Here is a 15483-nt window from a genome sequence, read left to right on the forward strand (position 1 = left end):
ATTTTTAATTTTAATTTGTTTTATTTATTTTTTTGTGGTACCAGGCATTGAACTCAAGACCTTGTCCTTGCTAGGCAGGCACTTATACTACTGAGCTATCTTCCAAGTACCCAATTTTATTAAATTTAGTTATTTTGTAATAAACATTTTGTTCTTGTAGAAAAACAAGATTTGATCTTGAAATAATATGTTCGAAAATTTGACTACAAGGATGTCACTGAGCATGTTAACATTGGGATAGTTATAAAGTCATCTAAAGCCAAGTATATGCTTATTTAGAAACCACATATATGGTGGGGGAGTGTTTTCGTGAGTGACTGCAATGCTAATACATAATTTTGCTTTTCTGCACTTGGCCAAAAACAGTATAATGTCTGTTAAACAGACATTCTACAAGCCTCATGAATGTTACCAACTATAATTAAACTCTTATAGCTAGTCCTTTAATGTTTTACATGATATGTTTTATTGAAAAATCATCCATTTCTTAAAATTACTTTAAGTTATTTCTCACGTGATTGCATGGTGGTGCACAAACAAGACAGAATGAATAGAAGATGGCCGTGACCACTGAGGGTCCCGGAGCCGACTGTGGCAGGGCTGAAGCGCACCCACCCCCACCCAGAGGCCCTTCTAGGACCTGAGAGCGTGGAGGGTGCCTCGGGAGGTGGGAGGGCGATGAGGCCCCATCGTGTTCAGGATCCTGAGACGAATGTGGCACTTTGCAAGGTATAAACCCTTTCGATTGCATAACACTGTAAGAACCAGAAAGGCAGGAATCCTAGCTGCCTTGCTTGTGACTGGATTCCCAAGGCCTCAACCAATGTCTCGCACATACTCAGCATTCAGCAGCCAGTTGTGAAGACAGAAGTTAATGAGCTCACTTCTTACAGATGAAACTAAAGCTTTAGTAAGCTTAGTAAAATAAAAAGTGCCTACTGGAATTAATTGGAAAAAAAAATCCTACATTATTGTTGAATTACTCCTTATGTTGATGTGGCTCAGAAAATAAGATTTATGTGGTGTTGAAACAATCTGAAATATCACCTGAGTTTTTATTTCTTAGAAAAATCTTAATCTTATTTTTATTACCTTTTATTAAATATTGTAAGTGAAGAATTAGAGTTTAGTATATAGTGAAGTTTTTAGTTTGATTAGCAATTATAGAATGCCCATGTTTAAAGCACTGTTTTTGGAACACTGAATTAGTGTATTCAGTCTTCAAGACAATAAAAGAAAGGTGCTCTGTAAATATTTAGTGGATAAAGGAATAAAAAAGTTAAATCTAGCATGAAATTCATACATTAGAATTAATATAACTTTTCTGATAAAGTAGTGGAAGTAGCTGTTGGTGAAAGCTGATGCAGGCAGCCTTAGAACCCTAAAACTTGCCTTTTAAATACATCTAAAATTAAGTGACTGTCCTCTGCATCAAAGGCTTAGGGTTGTTTTTTTTTTTTTTCAAAAGGAATAAATATATTTAAATTTCTCTCACATAGACTTGAACATATGATACAAAGTTGTTTTGTGGATTCCTTCAGTAATTCATTGTACCATGGTGTGTGCAGGAATCCAACAAATGACTCTTGGAGAATAGGCCACACTTTGCTGTGTATGGGAAGAGCAGTGGAATATGACATTTGAAGTTTTATTTTAAGCCCAGGCATTGAAATAAAATGAACGTGTGCCTTCAAACTGAGCTTTCCGGGAGTTTCCATTTACCTCAAGCATTGGGAAGATATTTGGAGCCCTAAGAGGATAATCCAGCATGGGGTGGGAGCCTGCGCTGTGCCTTAACCCTATCGGTGCCTCCCCCACCCCCGTTCACAGTTCCCTCTTCCATCTCAGTTTAAATGTCACTTGCTCAGAAGGTTCAGATCCCTGTGCCAGTGTTTGGCGCCTCCAGAGTACTTTCTTCCTGCCTACTGTCTCCTCACTGCAGCAATCTGATGCTAGAGTTTCCCATTTGTCTTTGGCCACCTTGGAGTGGGAACTCTGTTCTACTGAGCGCTACATCTCCTGCACTCAGTACAGAGCCTGAATGTGGAAGAGTGAGGGAAATACCCACTCGCTCACAGAAAGAAACCCACAGGAACAGAAGTGAGCTTGTAGCTTAATTTTGTTGACTCACTTACAGCCAAGAATTTTTTTTTCCCCTTGAGGAAATCTCATGGGTGAATTTGAAACAAGTAAATATAACCTGGTTATTTTTGGAGAGGAGAGGGAAAAAAAAAGAGGGCAGAGATAAGAGAAACCTTGGCGCTGTGGATTTCTTCAGTACTATTAACACTTACTAGAGGTAGTGATAGTTTTATAGGAGAAAATGGTTTTGATTTTAATACTTAATTTTAGGGCTGTGAGAGAGACTACAGAAGGCAAAACAAACTGTTAAGGTATAGATCTTTTTTTTTTTTTTTTTCAGAACCAAGGATTGAACTCACACCCTTGCGCTTGCCAGGGAAGGGCTTATTCTACTAAGCCATCTCCTCGCCCCTAGGGTGTAGATCTAAAGTGCCCCAAAAGTCTCATGTGTTCAGAGGTGGGGCTTTTGGAAGGTGATTGGATCCTGGGGTGCTCACTCTGAAAAGGATTTCTCCACAGATGAATTCAGAGATGAGAGTGGTGGTAGGAGGGTGGGGCCTGGTTGGAGGAGATGGGTCACTGGGGGCGTGACGGGGAGGGTGGAGTCTTGTCCTTCCTTGGCTGCCTCACCACTGTAGGTTGTTTGTTGAGCAGTGCTTCTCCACCGTGCCCTTCTGCTAGCCCCCTTCTGCCCTGGAGCAAGATGACTGTGAACTGGACCCTCTGGAACCGTGAGCCCAGTAAACCTGTCCCTCAAGCTGTGGGCATCAGTTGTTTTGCCTCAGGGACTGGAAAGTGATTCATACTCACGTTGACTTAGATTAACAAGCCTAATTCCATCTTCACAGGGAACCAAAGAGGGAGCTCAGGCAAAAAGTCAAAATAGTAGAGGTAGTTGCGGTTATGTGCTTCATGAGTGTGCAGTGTTTTGAGTCTAGCACAGCAAATTCCTTGGATTATTTGACTTAAAATTGCATCTGAAGCAATTTAATTGGCCTCAGTGCAATCAACACCAATGGATTCATTTGCTCATGTAGCAAACTCATTTTTTCCGAGTGAGCACTTGACAGCATCTATTCAGAGACCAGGGATAGAGTGGTAAGACTAAGCACAGTTCTCAAGGAGAGTACAGTCTTCATCCCAGTGGCTTACGGACGAAAGTGTGGTAGGCTGTAGTCTGAGAGCATTTCACTCTTGGGATGAAAGACATCTGTGAGAGCAGTCTGTGCTTGCTCATATTGCTTCAGACTGGGAGTCCCCATTAAGAAAAGAAAAACAAAAAGAAACGCTATGGTTTTTGTTGCATCTGAGCCTCAAAACAGCCTTTCCACTCCGGAGTGTTACTCAGGAGGCAGAATAATGAGTCAGGTCCTGAACAGGTGACTGAAGCACAAAGGAACCTGAGCGTCCTCTGGGAAAGGCCTTGCTTTAAAAATCAAGAAGGTTCGCCTGCGTCGAGCCGGAGCTGTAGACTCTGACGAGCGCCCCCGCCCTCGACCCCGCCCGCTGCCGCCATGCCCTTCTCCAACAGCCACAACGCGCTGAAGATGAACTTCCCCGCCGAGGACGAGTACCCTGACCTGAGCTGCCACAACAACCACATGGCCAAGGTGCTGACCCCCGAGCTGTACGCCGAGCTGCGCGCCAAGAGCACGCCGAGCGGCTTCACGCTGGACGACATCATCCAGACCGGCGTGGACAACCCGGGCCACCCGTTCATCATGACCGTGGGCTGCGTGGCGGGTGACGAGGAGTCCTACGATGTGTTCAAGGCGCTCTTCGACCCCATCATCGAGGACCGCCACGGCGGCTATCAGCCCAGCGATGAGCACAAGACCGACCTCAACCCCGACAACCTGCAGGGCGGCGACGACCTGGACCCCAACTACGTGCTGAGCTCGCGGGTGCGCACGGGCCGCAGCATCCGCGGCTTCTGCCTGCCCCCGCACTGCAGTCGCGGGGAGCGCCGCGCCATCGAGAAGCTGGCGGTGGAGGCCCTGTCCAGCCTGGACGGCGACCTGGCCGGCCGGTACTACGCGCTCAAGAGCATGACCGAGGCGGAGCAGCAGCAGCTCATCGACGACCATTTCCTTTTTGACAAGCCCGTGTCGCCGCTGCTGCTGGCCTCCGGCATGGCCCGTGACTGGCCCGACGCTCGCGGAATCTGGCACAATGACAATAAGACCTTCCTGGTGTGGGTCAATGAGGAGGACCACCTTCGAGTCATTTCCACGCAGAAAGGGGGCAACATGAAGGAGGTGTTTACCCGATTCTGCACCGGCCTCACCCAGATCGAAACCCTCTTTAAGTCCAAGAACTATGAGTTCATGTGGAGCCCACACCTGGGCTACATCCTCACCTGCCCATCCAACCTGGGCACCGGGCTGAGGGCAGGCGTGCACATCAAGCTGCCTCACCTGGGCAAGCACGAGAAGTTTCCTGAGGTGCTCAAGAGGCTGCGGCTGCAAAAGCGAGGCACAGGTGAGCAATGGTGGCATCGGCGCCCCCGCACACTTCCTCCACACTGCTGACCCAGCCGTCCCCCCATCCACAGGTGGTGTGGACACAGCTGCCGTGGGTGGGGTCTTCGATGTCTCCAACGCAGACCGCCTGGGCTTCTCGGAGGTGGAGCTGGTGCAGATGGTGGTGGATGGGGTGAAGCTGCTCATCGAGATGGAGCAGCGGCTGGAGCAGGGCCAGGCCATTGATGACCTCATGCCTGCCCAGAAGTGAAGCCCGGCCTGAGCCGCCACCAGCCTGCCGCTTCCTAACTTATTGCCTGGGCAGTGCCCGCCATGTGCCCCTGATGTCCGCCGCCTGGCAGCTGAGCCCTTAGCCTCGCTGTAGAGACTTCTGTCGCCCTGGGTAGAGTTTATTTTTTGATGGCTGAGCTGTTGCTGGTGCTGAAATAAACTAGGGTTTTGGCCTGAAAAAAAAAAAAAAAAATCAAGAAGCACATCTCCAACTAAAGCTGTTTCTCTAACTCCATAAAATGCCCCCTCAGTTGGCTGGTCTCTTCAGGCTTGGCAGTTGGAGATGTGGTGTGCCCTGTGATGTGACCTCTCCACGTCTTGTCCTGCTGCTCCAGGAAGTGACAGAGGAAACACGTCCTGTAAAGTGCATCCCCGAGCAACACTGCTGGCTCTCTGCACTTGCCTCGGGAGCCTGTGGCCCAACGACTCCAAATGCCATCATGGGAAACCCAGTAGATTTAGTTCAACTCTTTCAGTTTCAGGAGATGGAGGTTCACTTCAGCTTCCTCTTCATAATGTTCTGTTTCATGGATACACACAACCAAAGGGACAGCAGGACTCTGCCAACAACGAGAAATTTGTGGAGAGCCAGTCTCATGGAAGAATAAAGAGTGCTCAGAAGCCTGGGAATTCTAGAGACGGGCAAACACCTCTCCCCGGATCCCAACTCCTTGGCACTCTGCTGTACACACACACTTGCTGGCCTCCAAGTTCCTACTTTGTGTGTTTTCTTGCACTAAAAAAAAAAAAAAAAAAGCAAACAAAAATTACCTGATTATCATTTCCTAGTTCAAAATTGAGCAAGGACCTGATTAGCTTATTTCCATTGTCCTTCTTAGGAGGAGTGCTTTCCGAGATGAGCCACTGCATAGGCAACCAGTTATCCAGTGACTTGGCTGCCCTCCGATTATAGACGCATCGCCTTAGAGACTCTGTATGTGAATGATAGGCCAGATGGAGGTAGACCATGGCGCTCCCAGCACAAGGAAGCGCTTGGTTCCTCTGTGTTGGCAGAAGTCGCACCAGGCATTTTTTTCTTCAAAAGCTGCACACGAATGCTTTGTACAGTACTCTCGGAAAGCAAGCCCAGAATTTTATGCTTGTAGCCTGAGCTGTGTGAGGAGGTCTTCTGCGTCAAATGACCATCGAGTCCCGGCACTGACCTTTTAGGTCATTGAGACCAATGTGCTGGAGACGTGTGCCGTGGGTGCTCCCAAATGCAGACAAGGCCATTCAGAGGTTAGAAATTCTCAAACGTGTGGCTATTATTAAGGGTAAGTATAATGTCCAAATGATAGTTTCTGGCTTTAGTATGAATTGATAAATTATTATGGTGGTCACCTAACATGGCTGAAGCCCCTAAAACAACAGCTTATCTTCCAATGACCACTTCCTCCTTCTCCCCCAGCCCAGTCCTGGATACATTTTCCTCTCACCTTCCCCATGCACACAGGAGAGACCTCAGTCAGCTCCTTACATGTAATTGAAACTGACCCTCGAACTCCACCCCTAGCAAACACCCATAAAAGCCTCAGCTTTCTTTGTCTCAGGGCCTCGATCCTTTCCATGTCTTTGAAGTTAATAAAGGCTTCTTCTATTTTTCATATCTCTTTACTGCATTGCCCGAAAAACATAACACCAAATGAGCAAGGTTGTGTTTTGTCCCTGGGTCCTGGGGAATCACTAACCTTCTATGAATGGGCCACATTGGGATTTCCCAAATTCCTTTTCTTCAGAAGAGGAGACAAAATGTTCTAGGCCCTCCCTGCTATGGTTGGCATCTGGCTGCTAAGGCTTACATTAAAGTCTTGGTCCCAGCCCACAGCACTGTCGGGAGGTGATAACACCTGTAGGAGACAGAGCCTGGTGGATGTGGTCAGGCCCCCAGGGCTGTGCCTCGAGGAGGATGTTGTCATTCCAGCCCTTCCCGTTTCTCTTTGCTTCTGGAGTTCTAGGAGATGAACAGGCTGCTTCTCCCACAGCAGCTGGGCCGTCACCATGGACCGAAACCTCCAAAGCCAGGAGCCCAAATAAACATTTCTTTCTTTTAAATTGACTCATCTTGACTATTTGTTGCAGTGACAGAAAACTGACTAGTATACTCACATGAGCCACTCTCTAGAAGCCAATCCAATTTTTACACCCCAGGGTCAAAAATTGCTTCAATTTAATCATCCCATTAAGCTGCCAGTCCTACAGTTTGTCAGTTTACAGCAGTGAATCGATTACCTTTCCCTGGTGGTAGTGTGGAATTTTGAAATTTTGTCCCAATATGACTTTCAGCGAGTGCTTGAAAGTACTCAAGGGCGATTCCATGTTCTGGGTCTGTTTTCCCTCCTAAGGAATGCCTCCGAGATGAAATGGCGCAAGTGTAGGAGACAAGCGAAGATGGAGGTTATGTAACAGCACTGACCTTGGGCCGGCGGAGGTGCTAACTGCTCACTGCTCACCTTGCCCGCTTGCCTCCTCGCAGAGGCGTGGCCGTTCCTCATGCACGTCCTCAGTGTTCAGGCAACTATGGAGATAAGCCACTGCCAGGTTTCCCCACCATCAGCCAACGCCTGCTCCTACATCCTCAGTTTCCATTCTCCTAGCCTTTTCCCGCAATTCCCCAAACGCACTCAAGCTGTCCTCCTTAGCATCGTCTTCCCCACTCCTTCACCACAGTAACTTAGGGGCTACTGGGCCAGGCCTTGCTGCAGCAGCAGTAAGCGGGTGTGGCCAAGGGTTGCACCAGCTGCGCAGCAGGGGCGGCTGTGCTCTGCTCATCACTGCTGTGCAGGGACACACGCTGATGAAGGCACCCTCTTGAAAGCCGCTTCAACCGTAACATTGGCGGGAAGCAGGCGGTGTGGGAAGGGCCAGCTCCTCCTCCCCGCCTCAGCTCCTCCTCCCTGCCTCAGCTCCTCCTCCGCCCCAGGTCCTCCTCCCTACCTCAGCTCCTCCTCCCTGCCCCAGCTCCTCCTCTCTGCCTCAGCTCCTCCTCTGCCTCCGTGCTGGCTTTTCTGATTCTCTTCCTGCACTCCTAGTTGCCAACTTGACTTTCGCCTCTGCCCTTTTCACATGGCTCTTCCCTAAGGAGCATTCCTTCGGTCTCTTTTCTTTGACCAGATGCTTTCTGTTTGGGCAGTTTCTTCCGAATGTGGTTTCCAGGACACTACATGTGAGCGGCTTCTAGATCTTCCTGGCAGCCCAGTTTCCCCGAGCCCCCTTTCCACTGGTCAGTGCCATCAGCCTGTATTACTATCTTAAAAATCTCTCACTAAAAAGGAATTTTCCATCTCCACAAATATGTATTTCCTCCTGACTTCTCTGTTTCTATTCCTGTCTCCTTCCCCACCACAGACTGAGACTGAGGTTACTTTAGAGTGTGCCTGAAATCCACCCTCCTCTTCTTGTCACTGCCAGCGGCCATGGCTTCCTTGCCCTCTTCCTGAAGCTTGCTAATAGCTCTCGCAGTGCATGGTGGGCAAGCTCTCTGGCACTGAGTTACACCTCCAGTCCCACAATAGCTCCTTGATCGTCCTTTTAACTTCTTTCCACGACTCAAAGCTCTGCATGGCACAACTCAAGGGGGCGCCATTCACAATCTATCCTAGGTGAAGGGCACTTCCTGGAGGTGCAATAGTCCTGCAGGCTCGGTCCACATGCCCTTCCATGCTCTGCCCATTGCAATCTGCCTACAGCTCAGCTGGAGCCCAACACACCTCTGCTCAAAACTCTTCCTTGGTCTCTCATTCTGACCTGAGCCAGGACCGTGCTGCCTTGGCGGTATTTCACCCCCGATTGCAGTGGAATCGCCCTCCTTCTGCGGGATTGCCGTAGCTCCGCCATACCGGTAGCGCATTCTGTGCTGCTGCCCAACGATCTGAGAACACACTTCCTGCTCCGTGAGTGAGAAGGTACTTCTTCCTCGAGGGAATACATTCCCAAGGACTCATCGTTCGCAAATGAGGCAAACATGGGGTCAACGTGGGCTGAGTTTAACAAGAGAATGCTGTCAATGAAAACTTGTACAGGCAGAGCTGGATGCTGAATCCATCAGAGAATTGTGGGAACACACACAAACACACACACACACACACACACACACACACACACACACACCATCTTCCCACTTTTCCCACTTAAGGAAGCCGAAACCACAGCAGGCCTGTCTGGCGAGAGCTGGAGCCAAGGGAGAGAGGAGCTGCTGCCAGAGCTGCAGCCTCCAGCCACGAGGAGAGGCTCTCCTGCTTCTCCCTTTCCCGGTCCTCTAACGGCCCACTGGGACCCTCCCTGGCTAAATCTGAAGTCTGCAAAGCTTAGCTGGCAGGGCTCAGAGCAGAGGGCAGATGGGATAGGGAAGGGTCTGTGAGCCACTGCAACCAATCAGCCTGAGGTTCGTTTGGCCACTCAGGGGTGGGAGGGTGGCTCAGTGGTAGCGCGCTCCCCTAGCCTGAATGAGGTTCTGGGTTCAATTCCCCTCCACTTCACACCAAAGTCCCACACCAGTAAGTGGTGGAGTTTGGTCTTGAACTTGTACCTGGAGCTCTAATTCTGCCACCGCACGCTACAAGGTGGCACCAAAGAGCATTCTGGCTGGGAGGAAGTACCTGTGAGCAAAGGCACACACAGGGTATTCTGGGATGTATGTAGAAATAGCAGAGTTCGCTTGGGCCGCGGTGAGGGGCGCTGGCAGGAGAACAGAGAGGAACGGAAGTGCATACCCCGGAAAACCGGAAGGGTCCGATTGAAGTCGCCTCTGTCCAGGAAGTAAAGCGGAAGTTGTGGAAAGTAAAGCCAGAGTCCTGGCAACGTAGCGATAGCTGTAAAAGTGTCGCAACGGGAAGGGAATGTTTGGACTCCATAAAGTGAAATGATGCTAAAAAATAAAAATTAAAGACACCATACAACAGTGATACACAGACAGCCATGCTTGTAGCATAATTCTTGATAGCTAAATTTTAATAGCAGCCAAGGCGTCCACCAGCAGATGAATAAATGAAAAGCATGACATTTGCACACAGGGAGTGCTGCTCTGCCATAAATAAGAAAAAAAAAAAAAGCTGACTCATTTGTAAGAAAATGCATACACCTTGAGAACATAGAGTTAAATGAAATAAATCAGACACAGAAGCTTAAGTATCACGTGGTAAAAACCAGAAGTATAAAGAACAAAAGATAGATAATACGAAACAGGAAAATAGATGTTTTGAAAAAGGGAAAAGGACCAAGGGATGAAGGGAGGGGGACAGGAGAGGAGGAGAGAGGTCATAGAAAGTCTGAATGTGGCACCTACCAGTGCCAGTTCTCCACAGTGAATGTGATCATTACGCACCACGGACAGGTATTAATAAAAAAAATTAAAATGAAAACCAAGTGTAAAAAATGGATTCTGTTTCGTAATTTTCTGATACTGATAACAGAAATCAGGAAGGAATGTTCCTCCCTCACTCTCCGGAGGACCTAGTGTGTGCTGGGCGCAGCACTGACCTTTAGAGAACATCAGCGTGTGTGATTTGCTAAGCTTTTCTAAGGTTCTCCGTGCCTTTTGAGGTCGCAGGAGAGTCCTAGGTACTGACCTTCGGCTGAAAGGAGACGGGGGGGTGGCCAGAAAGCTTGGTGGCACTTTGTGGCTACAAGTACAAGGTTTGTATCCTCTGGCTGGCTTTATTTGAACTTAAATGGTCTGACCTCACTTCGCAAATGATTTTGTTGCAATCTGTTCCAAAACAGAAGTGCTGGCAAGAAAGAAAATGCTTCAGTGAGGACAGGAGACTGGGAGATGCATGATCCTTCATGGGGGTAGGAATTGATTGGGCTTTCAGTTCTTTGATGCTTCTGTTCTTTTTGTAAATCTCAAACAGGATATTTGCCACTTATTATTTTTTTAAGAAAACAAAAAGTAGTAAAAAAAAAAAAAAAAAAAACCAAAACCCCCCACCCCATTAGAAATGATGCAGAATTTCACTAAACAAAAATGATAGGAATTCAACAATGGCTGTTATATTGCATATTGGTGTCTTCGAATTAGTTGTTCAAATCACCAGACATTGAACATGCAAAATTGGTCAAAAAATTAAAAAGAGGAAAAAAACCCTGAGCACTAGCTGTTCCTTTCAATAGACCAGTAGAAATCAGTAGTACAGTTATCCAAGCTGTCCTATGGATAGACAGACATATTTTTCCCTTCTCCTTTTCCTTATCCCAGTTGTTCCCTCTCTTTGAACAGTTTCTTTCCCTTTGACAGTATCTATTTGTACTTCTCGTATTTTATTTACTCTTTCAGGTTCTTACACACATATATATCATTAGTCATTTGAGAAATGCAAGTTAAAACAACACTGAGATTCTGGAACCGCTAGCATCAAGAAGTCAGCCGATAGCGAATGCTGGGTGTGCCGTGGGGGACAGGAAGCCTTCCTCACTCTTCGTAGGAGTGCAGACTGGCACGACCTCCGTGGAGGTCAGTGTGGCGAGTCCTCAGAAGGCGAGGATCGAGGTCCCAACCAACCCAGCTATTTCCTCCTGGTTTTTTTTCCAGAACTGAAATCACCATTCCACAGCGATCTATGTGCACCCAAGTTTATAGAAGGGCAATTTGTCATAGCTAAATCTTGGAAACAACCCAAATGACTATCATCTGAGGAATGGATAAAAAAGATGTGGTCTTTTTATACAATGGAATATTGCTTAGCTATAAAAAAAAAACAAAGCTGAGGTTTTTATAGGTAAATGGATGCAACTGGACACCATACTCATCAGTGAAATAGATCAGACTGTGTGTGTAAACATCATACTGTCTCACTACTGTAAGAACCTGATATTTGCCGCCTAGTCCTCCTGCCATTCCGAACAACCAGGTGCACCAACTGAATGTCTGACCATGAGCCACATGACATTAAGCACGTCACAGAGGGACACTATGTATCATATGAGCTGGGCATCTCCAGATGGCTAACTGCAATTTTTATTGAATAAGCAATGAGCTAATAAATCTGAATTTCAACATTGTTGGAAAGTTTAATCCAAAGCCCTTCTCTTGAGCCCTTATAACTCACTCATCATGCTTTTATTGAGTATTTGCTATCTTCTGTGAGTTCCCCAGAAGGTCATGAATCGTCCCTGTTGCACTCAACTTTGCATCGTGGTGAACACAATAGGCATGGGTTGGCTCCTTGTGGAGTTGGTGGCCTATTGAAGATTGTGCTGCTGGGTATGCGATCTTGAGCAGGGAAGATGGACTGGTAGTAAGTGTGACTGCAAACACAGTGCAATACACAGATGAAAGGTTCGCTGGGAATGAGCCATGGCCTCTCTGGGTGTCTAGCCCAGCTTTCTGAAGGAGTCAGCGTAGTAGGAACATCAGTTTTGTGACATTTCAGGAATTGTATATGAAGTGCCCAAAGGAATTGTATAGGAAGTGCCCAAAGGGACAGGCAGGAGGCTGAGGTGTGGAGAGGTGTAGCAGGAGTCACTGTTCAGGACATCGAGCTCTTTGAATGTGGGAGGAGATGATCAGGGCCAGGAATTGTGGAGCCTGCTGAGCTGCAGGTTTGGGTTTGTGGAAAGCTGTCTCCAAGCATGGGGACTCCAGGAGCTACTAAACAGGCAGGATTTATGCAACTTGGTCATTCTTTGGGTTTCTGTGTGTGTGTGTGTGTGTGTGTGAGAGAGAGAGAGAGAGAGAGAGAGAGAGAGAGAGAGAGACAGACAGACAGACAGACAGCAGACAGACAGACAGGCAGAAGGAGAGATGTAGACACAGACACAGATACAGAGAGACAGAGGTGACCAGGAGGACCCCAGGCTTCTGGCTGTTTGTGGCTGCCTCTCTGACTCCTGGCTTGTCACACTAAACACACTGTGGGCCACAGCAGATCTGTTTCCTAGCGTGGATGTTTTACCACACTGTTTCCTTGCTCCAAGATTTCAAGTCCATGTTTCCTACACCCCAAGCGAGGATGTGTGAGGCTCCTTCCCATACCTTCACTAGAGTTCCTCCAAAGTTCCAAGTTGAACATCTCTCTCTTGTCTCACTGTGGCCCAACGTTCCACCTCGTCCACCCCAGGACCCCAGCCAGCTATCTTAAGAGCACTACCTCCAGGGCCTCGGGAGCCTCATCTTCACGAGCCTTCTCTGGCCACTTGATGTTACCTGGCCCCCAAGTCTTCTTCTCCAGGAGCTGGGAGCTAAGCATGGATCGCAGGAGCATGACAATGTGGTAGGTATCCATCTATTTAGTTGCCTACAGTATTCATGGACCTGGACTGGTATGTGAAAGACTGTATGTATGTGATAAACATTTGTTTAATGAATCGATGGAGGGATGGTGACTCTTAGGTCCTCTCTGCAGACTTAAAGAAAAATGATCAAAAACAGGACATCCAATAAATCCAATCACTCATTTGGTCAACAAGCATGTCATGAGTGAGCGCTATGACAAGCCTTGTGTTCACATCTTGGTCTTCAAAAATAATTAGATCAGCAGTCCATCCTCAAGAAGGTCACCATGAAGTCATCATCCCACAGAAACAAAGACTGGTGAATGTTCATATGTTGGCACATAAAAATCAGGAGGGACAATACAAGCAGTGAATTAAACAAAAACCTCCAACCATTTCACATCCCTTACATTTCAACATTTTTTTTCAAAATTTTATTGATAAACAGCAAAGAGACAGTTTCAAATCAAATCGGTAGTACAGTTTCAATAACTAACACACTGCATATATTCTTCTTAGTGGTTAATTGCTGTACAAGATGCAGACTTCAGATCCTATTTACAAACACCATTACAACAAATCATTCTATTTATTAAGAGAATGTAACTATATATCTATCCTAACCACTTTGAATACACAGATACAAAATGGACATTCATCTGTATACCCCTTTTTTTCTAAGTTCTGTTATTTGAATATTATAGGTGTGTAAACTCAGAAAAATATTCTAAAAGAGTCCAGTAGCCCATAATAGCATTGGGTCTTCTGTTTAACTGGCAATGTCAGAAATTATGGACCTGAGTCCCCCAAAGCTCAACATAACAGCATGGCTTTACTTCCTATATTTCATCTTCATACTTTTCTACTGGATGGTTAAGACCAAGGTAAAGCAGGACCTATGCAACAAGAGTTGTAGCTTTTGGGTCTGAGAAAGTCAGTGAAATCCCCTCAGGATTTATCCTGAGATCCTGTACCTCAGATTGTAGAACCTTTGTCAGTGCAGCCATGTGGATGAGTCATGGCCATTGCTTGGCCAATGTGCTCCCTGTGAAAGCCTGAGAGAGTGTCTTCTCCCCACGTGACTCTCCTTAGGCACACTCTATGTCATCGATCACTTTCCTCTTTGGCCCCATAATCTTCTTGATCAGAAAATTGGGGACACTACCGAGGTACATGACGTTACAGTACAAGTTCTCATATGTCCTGAGTCTTAATTGACCTTAGAAGGTTAAGGCCAAAATGTTGGCTTTCCTTGTAGCCCTCCTTTTTCTCTAATTTTGGTCTGCAAACTTAGGTTGCTAACCATCCAGGAGACAAGCTTATTGTTATTATCAAACGTTTTAGGCTATTAAGCTTAACCTCACTATCTCTCTGCATTTCAAACATCTTAGGCATAATAAGGAACAGGTATTTTTCATCAAGTATTGATATGTTGAACTTTAAGTTCTGACATAATATGATAAAAAAATTTAAAAATTAGATTATATTTTAAAAATAGTATAAAGAATTCTATACTTCTCATGTTTGCACATAAGTCCAAAAATCCCACCATATACAACCTTGAAGCAGGACAGTCCCACAATATTCCTTTTCCTGTCTTTTGCTTTTTCATTCACCACCCCCTTCTTCTTGAACATCCACCTACCCGAGAGACATCATTGCAGTAACTGGCATGTCATGACAAGCAGCCCATATTCAGAATACCAGAATGACAGGCACTCCAGACATGAAACTACTATTACAAATTACCATCTGCAGTGCAGTAGCTTAGTTCACAGGTATCAGTATATATAGTTAGTCAGGGTGAGAATCTTTCCAATTAACTTCTAGATTAAAAAATCTTCTGAATATTCTGAGGATCATTGCCTTGCTCATCTTTTACATATAACTGTATGGCTTGACATTGTCATGTTTCCTATCTCTTCTTTCCCTCTCTTGATTAGTTAGTCCTTGAGATCCTTCTTTCCTTTTACTTGTATTATATCTTTCTATTTGTATTTCTTCTTTGGAGTTCTTATACTAGGGAGACTATACGATATTTACACATGTGTGTCTGGTCATTTCAACATTTTAAAAGTCTCATAATCCCACCCTTGGTGAAGATGGGGGCATTGGCAGCCCTCACACACAGCTAGTGTGCATCGCAGCTCCCAGTAGTGGAGACACTGTGCACACAGCAGTGTAGCAACAATAGTTCTCCATAGAGAAGCCCGCAGCGGGGTGCACACAGAGACATATGGTGCTAATTGCAGCCCTGTTGGAAATGACAGCGAGAAACAACTAGTGTGCTCTATCAGTAGCAGAATGGATAAATAAATTATCTTGTATCCAAACAATGGAATCTTCTGGAGTTGTTGAAATGAATGAATTTGGGCTATAATTATCCACATGATTCAACCCCACAGATGTATTGAGCTATAAAAAAGATCAAGTTGTAGAA

General features: G+C 46.3%; 1 protein-coding gene across 1 annotated transcript; it reads left to right on the forward strand.

The window, feature by feature from the left end:
* The first annotated feature begins 3531 nt into the window (after positions 1-3531).
* On the forward strand, positions 3532-5010 carry LOC101564634 (creatine kinase B-type-like). The gene is made up of 2 exons (XM_004623836.2): positions 3532-4563; positions 4637-5010. The coding sequence occupies exons 1-2, from the start codon at positions 3597-3599 to the stop codon at positions 4813-4815; spliced, it is 1146 nt and encodes a 381-aa protein (XP_004623893.1). The 5' UTR covers positions 3532-3596; the 3' UTR covers positions 4816-5010.
* Positions 5011-15483: the final 10473 nt, after the last annotated feature.

This window comes from Octodon degus, unplaced genomic scaffold (assembly GCF_000260255.1).
Source record: "Octodon degus isolate 3935 unplaced genomic scaffold, OctDeg1.0 scaffold00004, whole genome shotgun sequence".
NCBI lineage: Eukaryota > Metazoa > Chordata > Mammalia > Rodentia > Octodontidae > Octodon > Octodon degus.

What these genes read in the sequence shown, in the direction of transcription:
- LOC101564634 (XM_004623836.2), top strand. Translation starts at nt 3,597, where the DNA reads ATGCCCTTCTCCAACAGCCACAACGCGCTGAAGATGAACTTCCCCGCC. An exon ending in GCTGCAAAAGCGAGGCACAG is followed by an intron (nt 4,564 to 4,636) that starts GTGAGCAATGGT and finishes CCCCATCCACAG; the next exon opens with GTGGTGTGGACACAGCTGCC.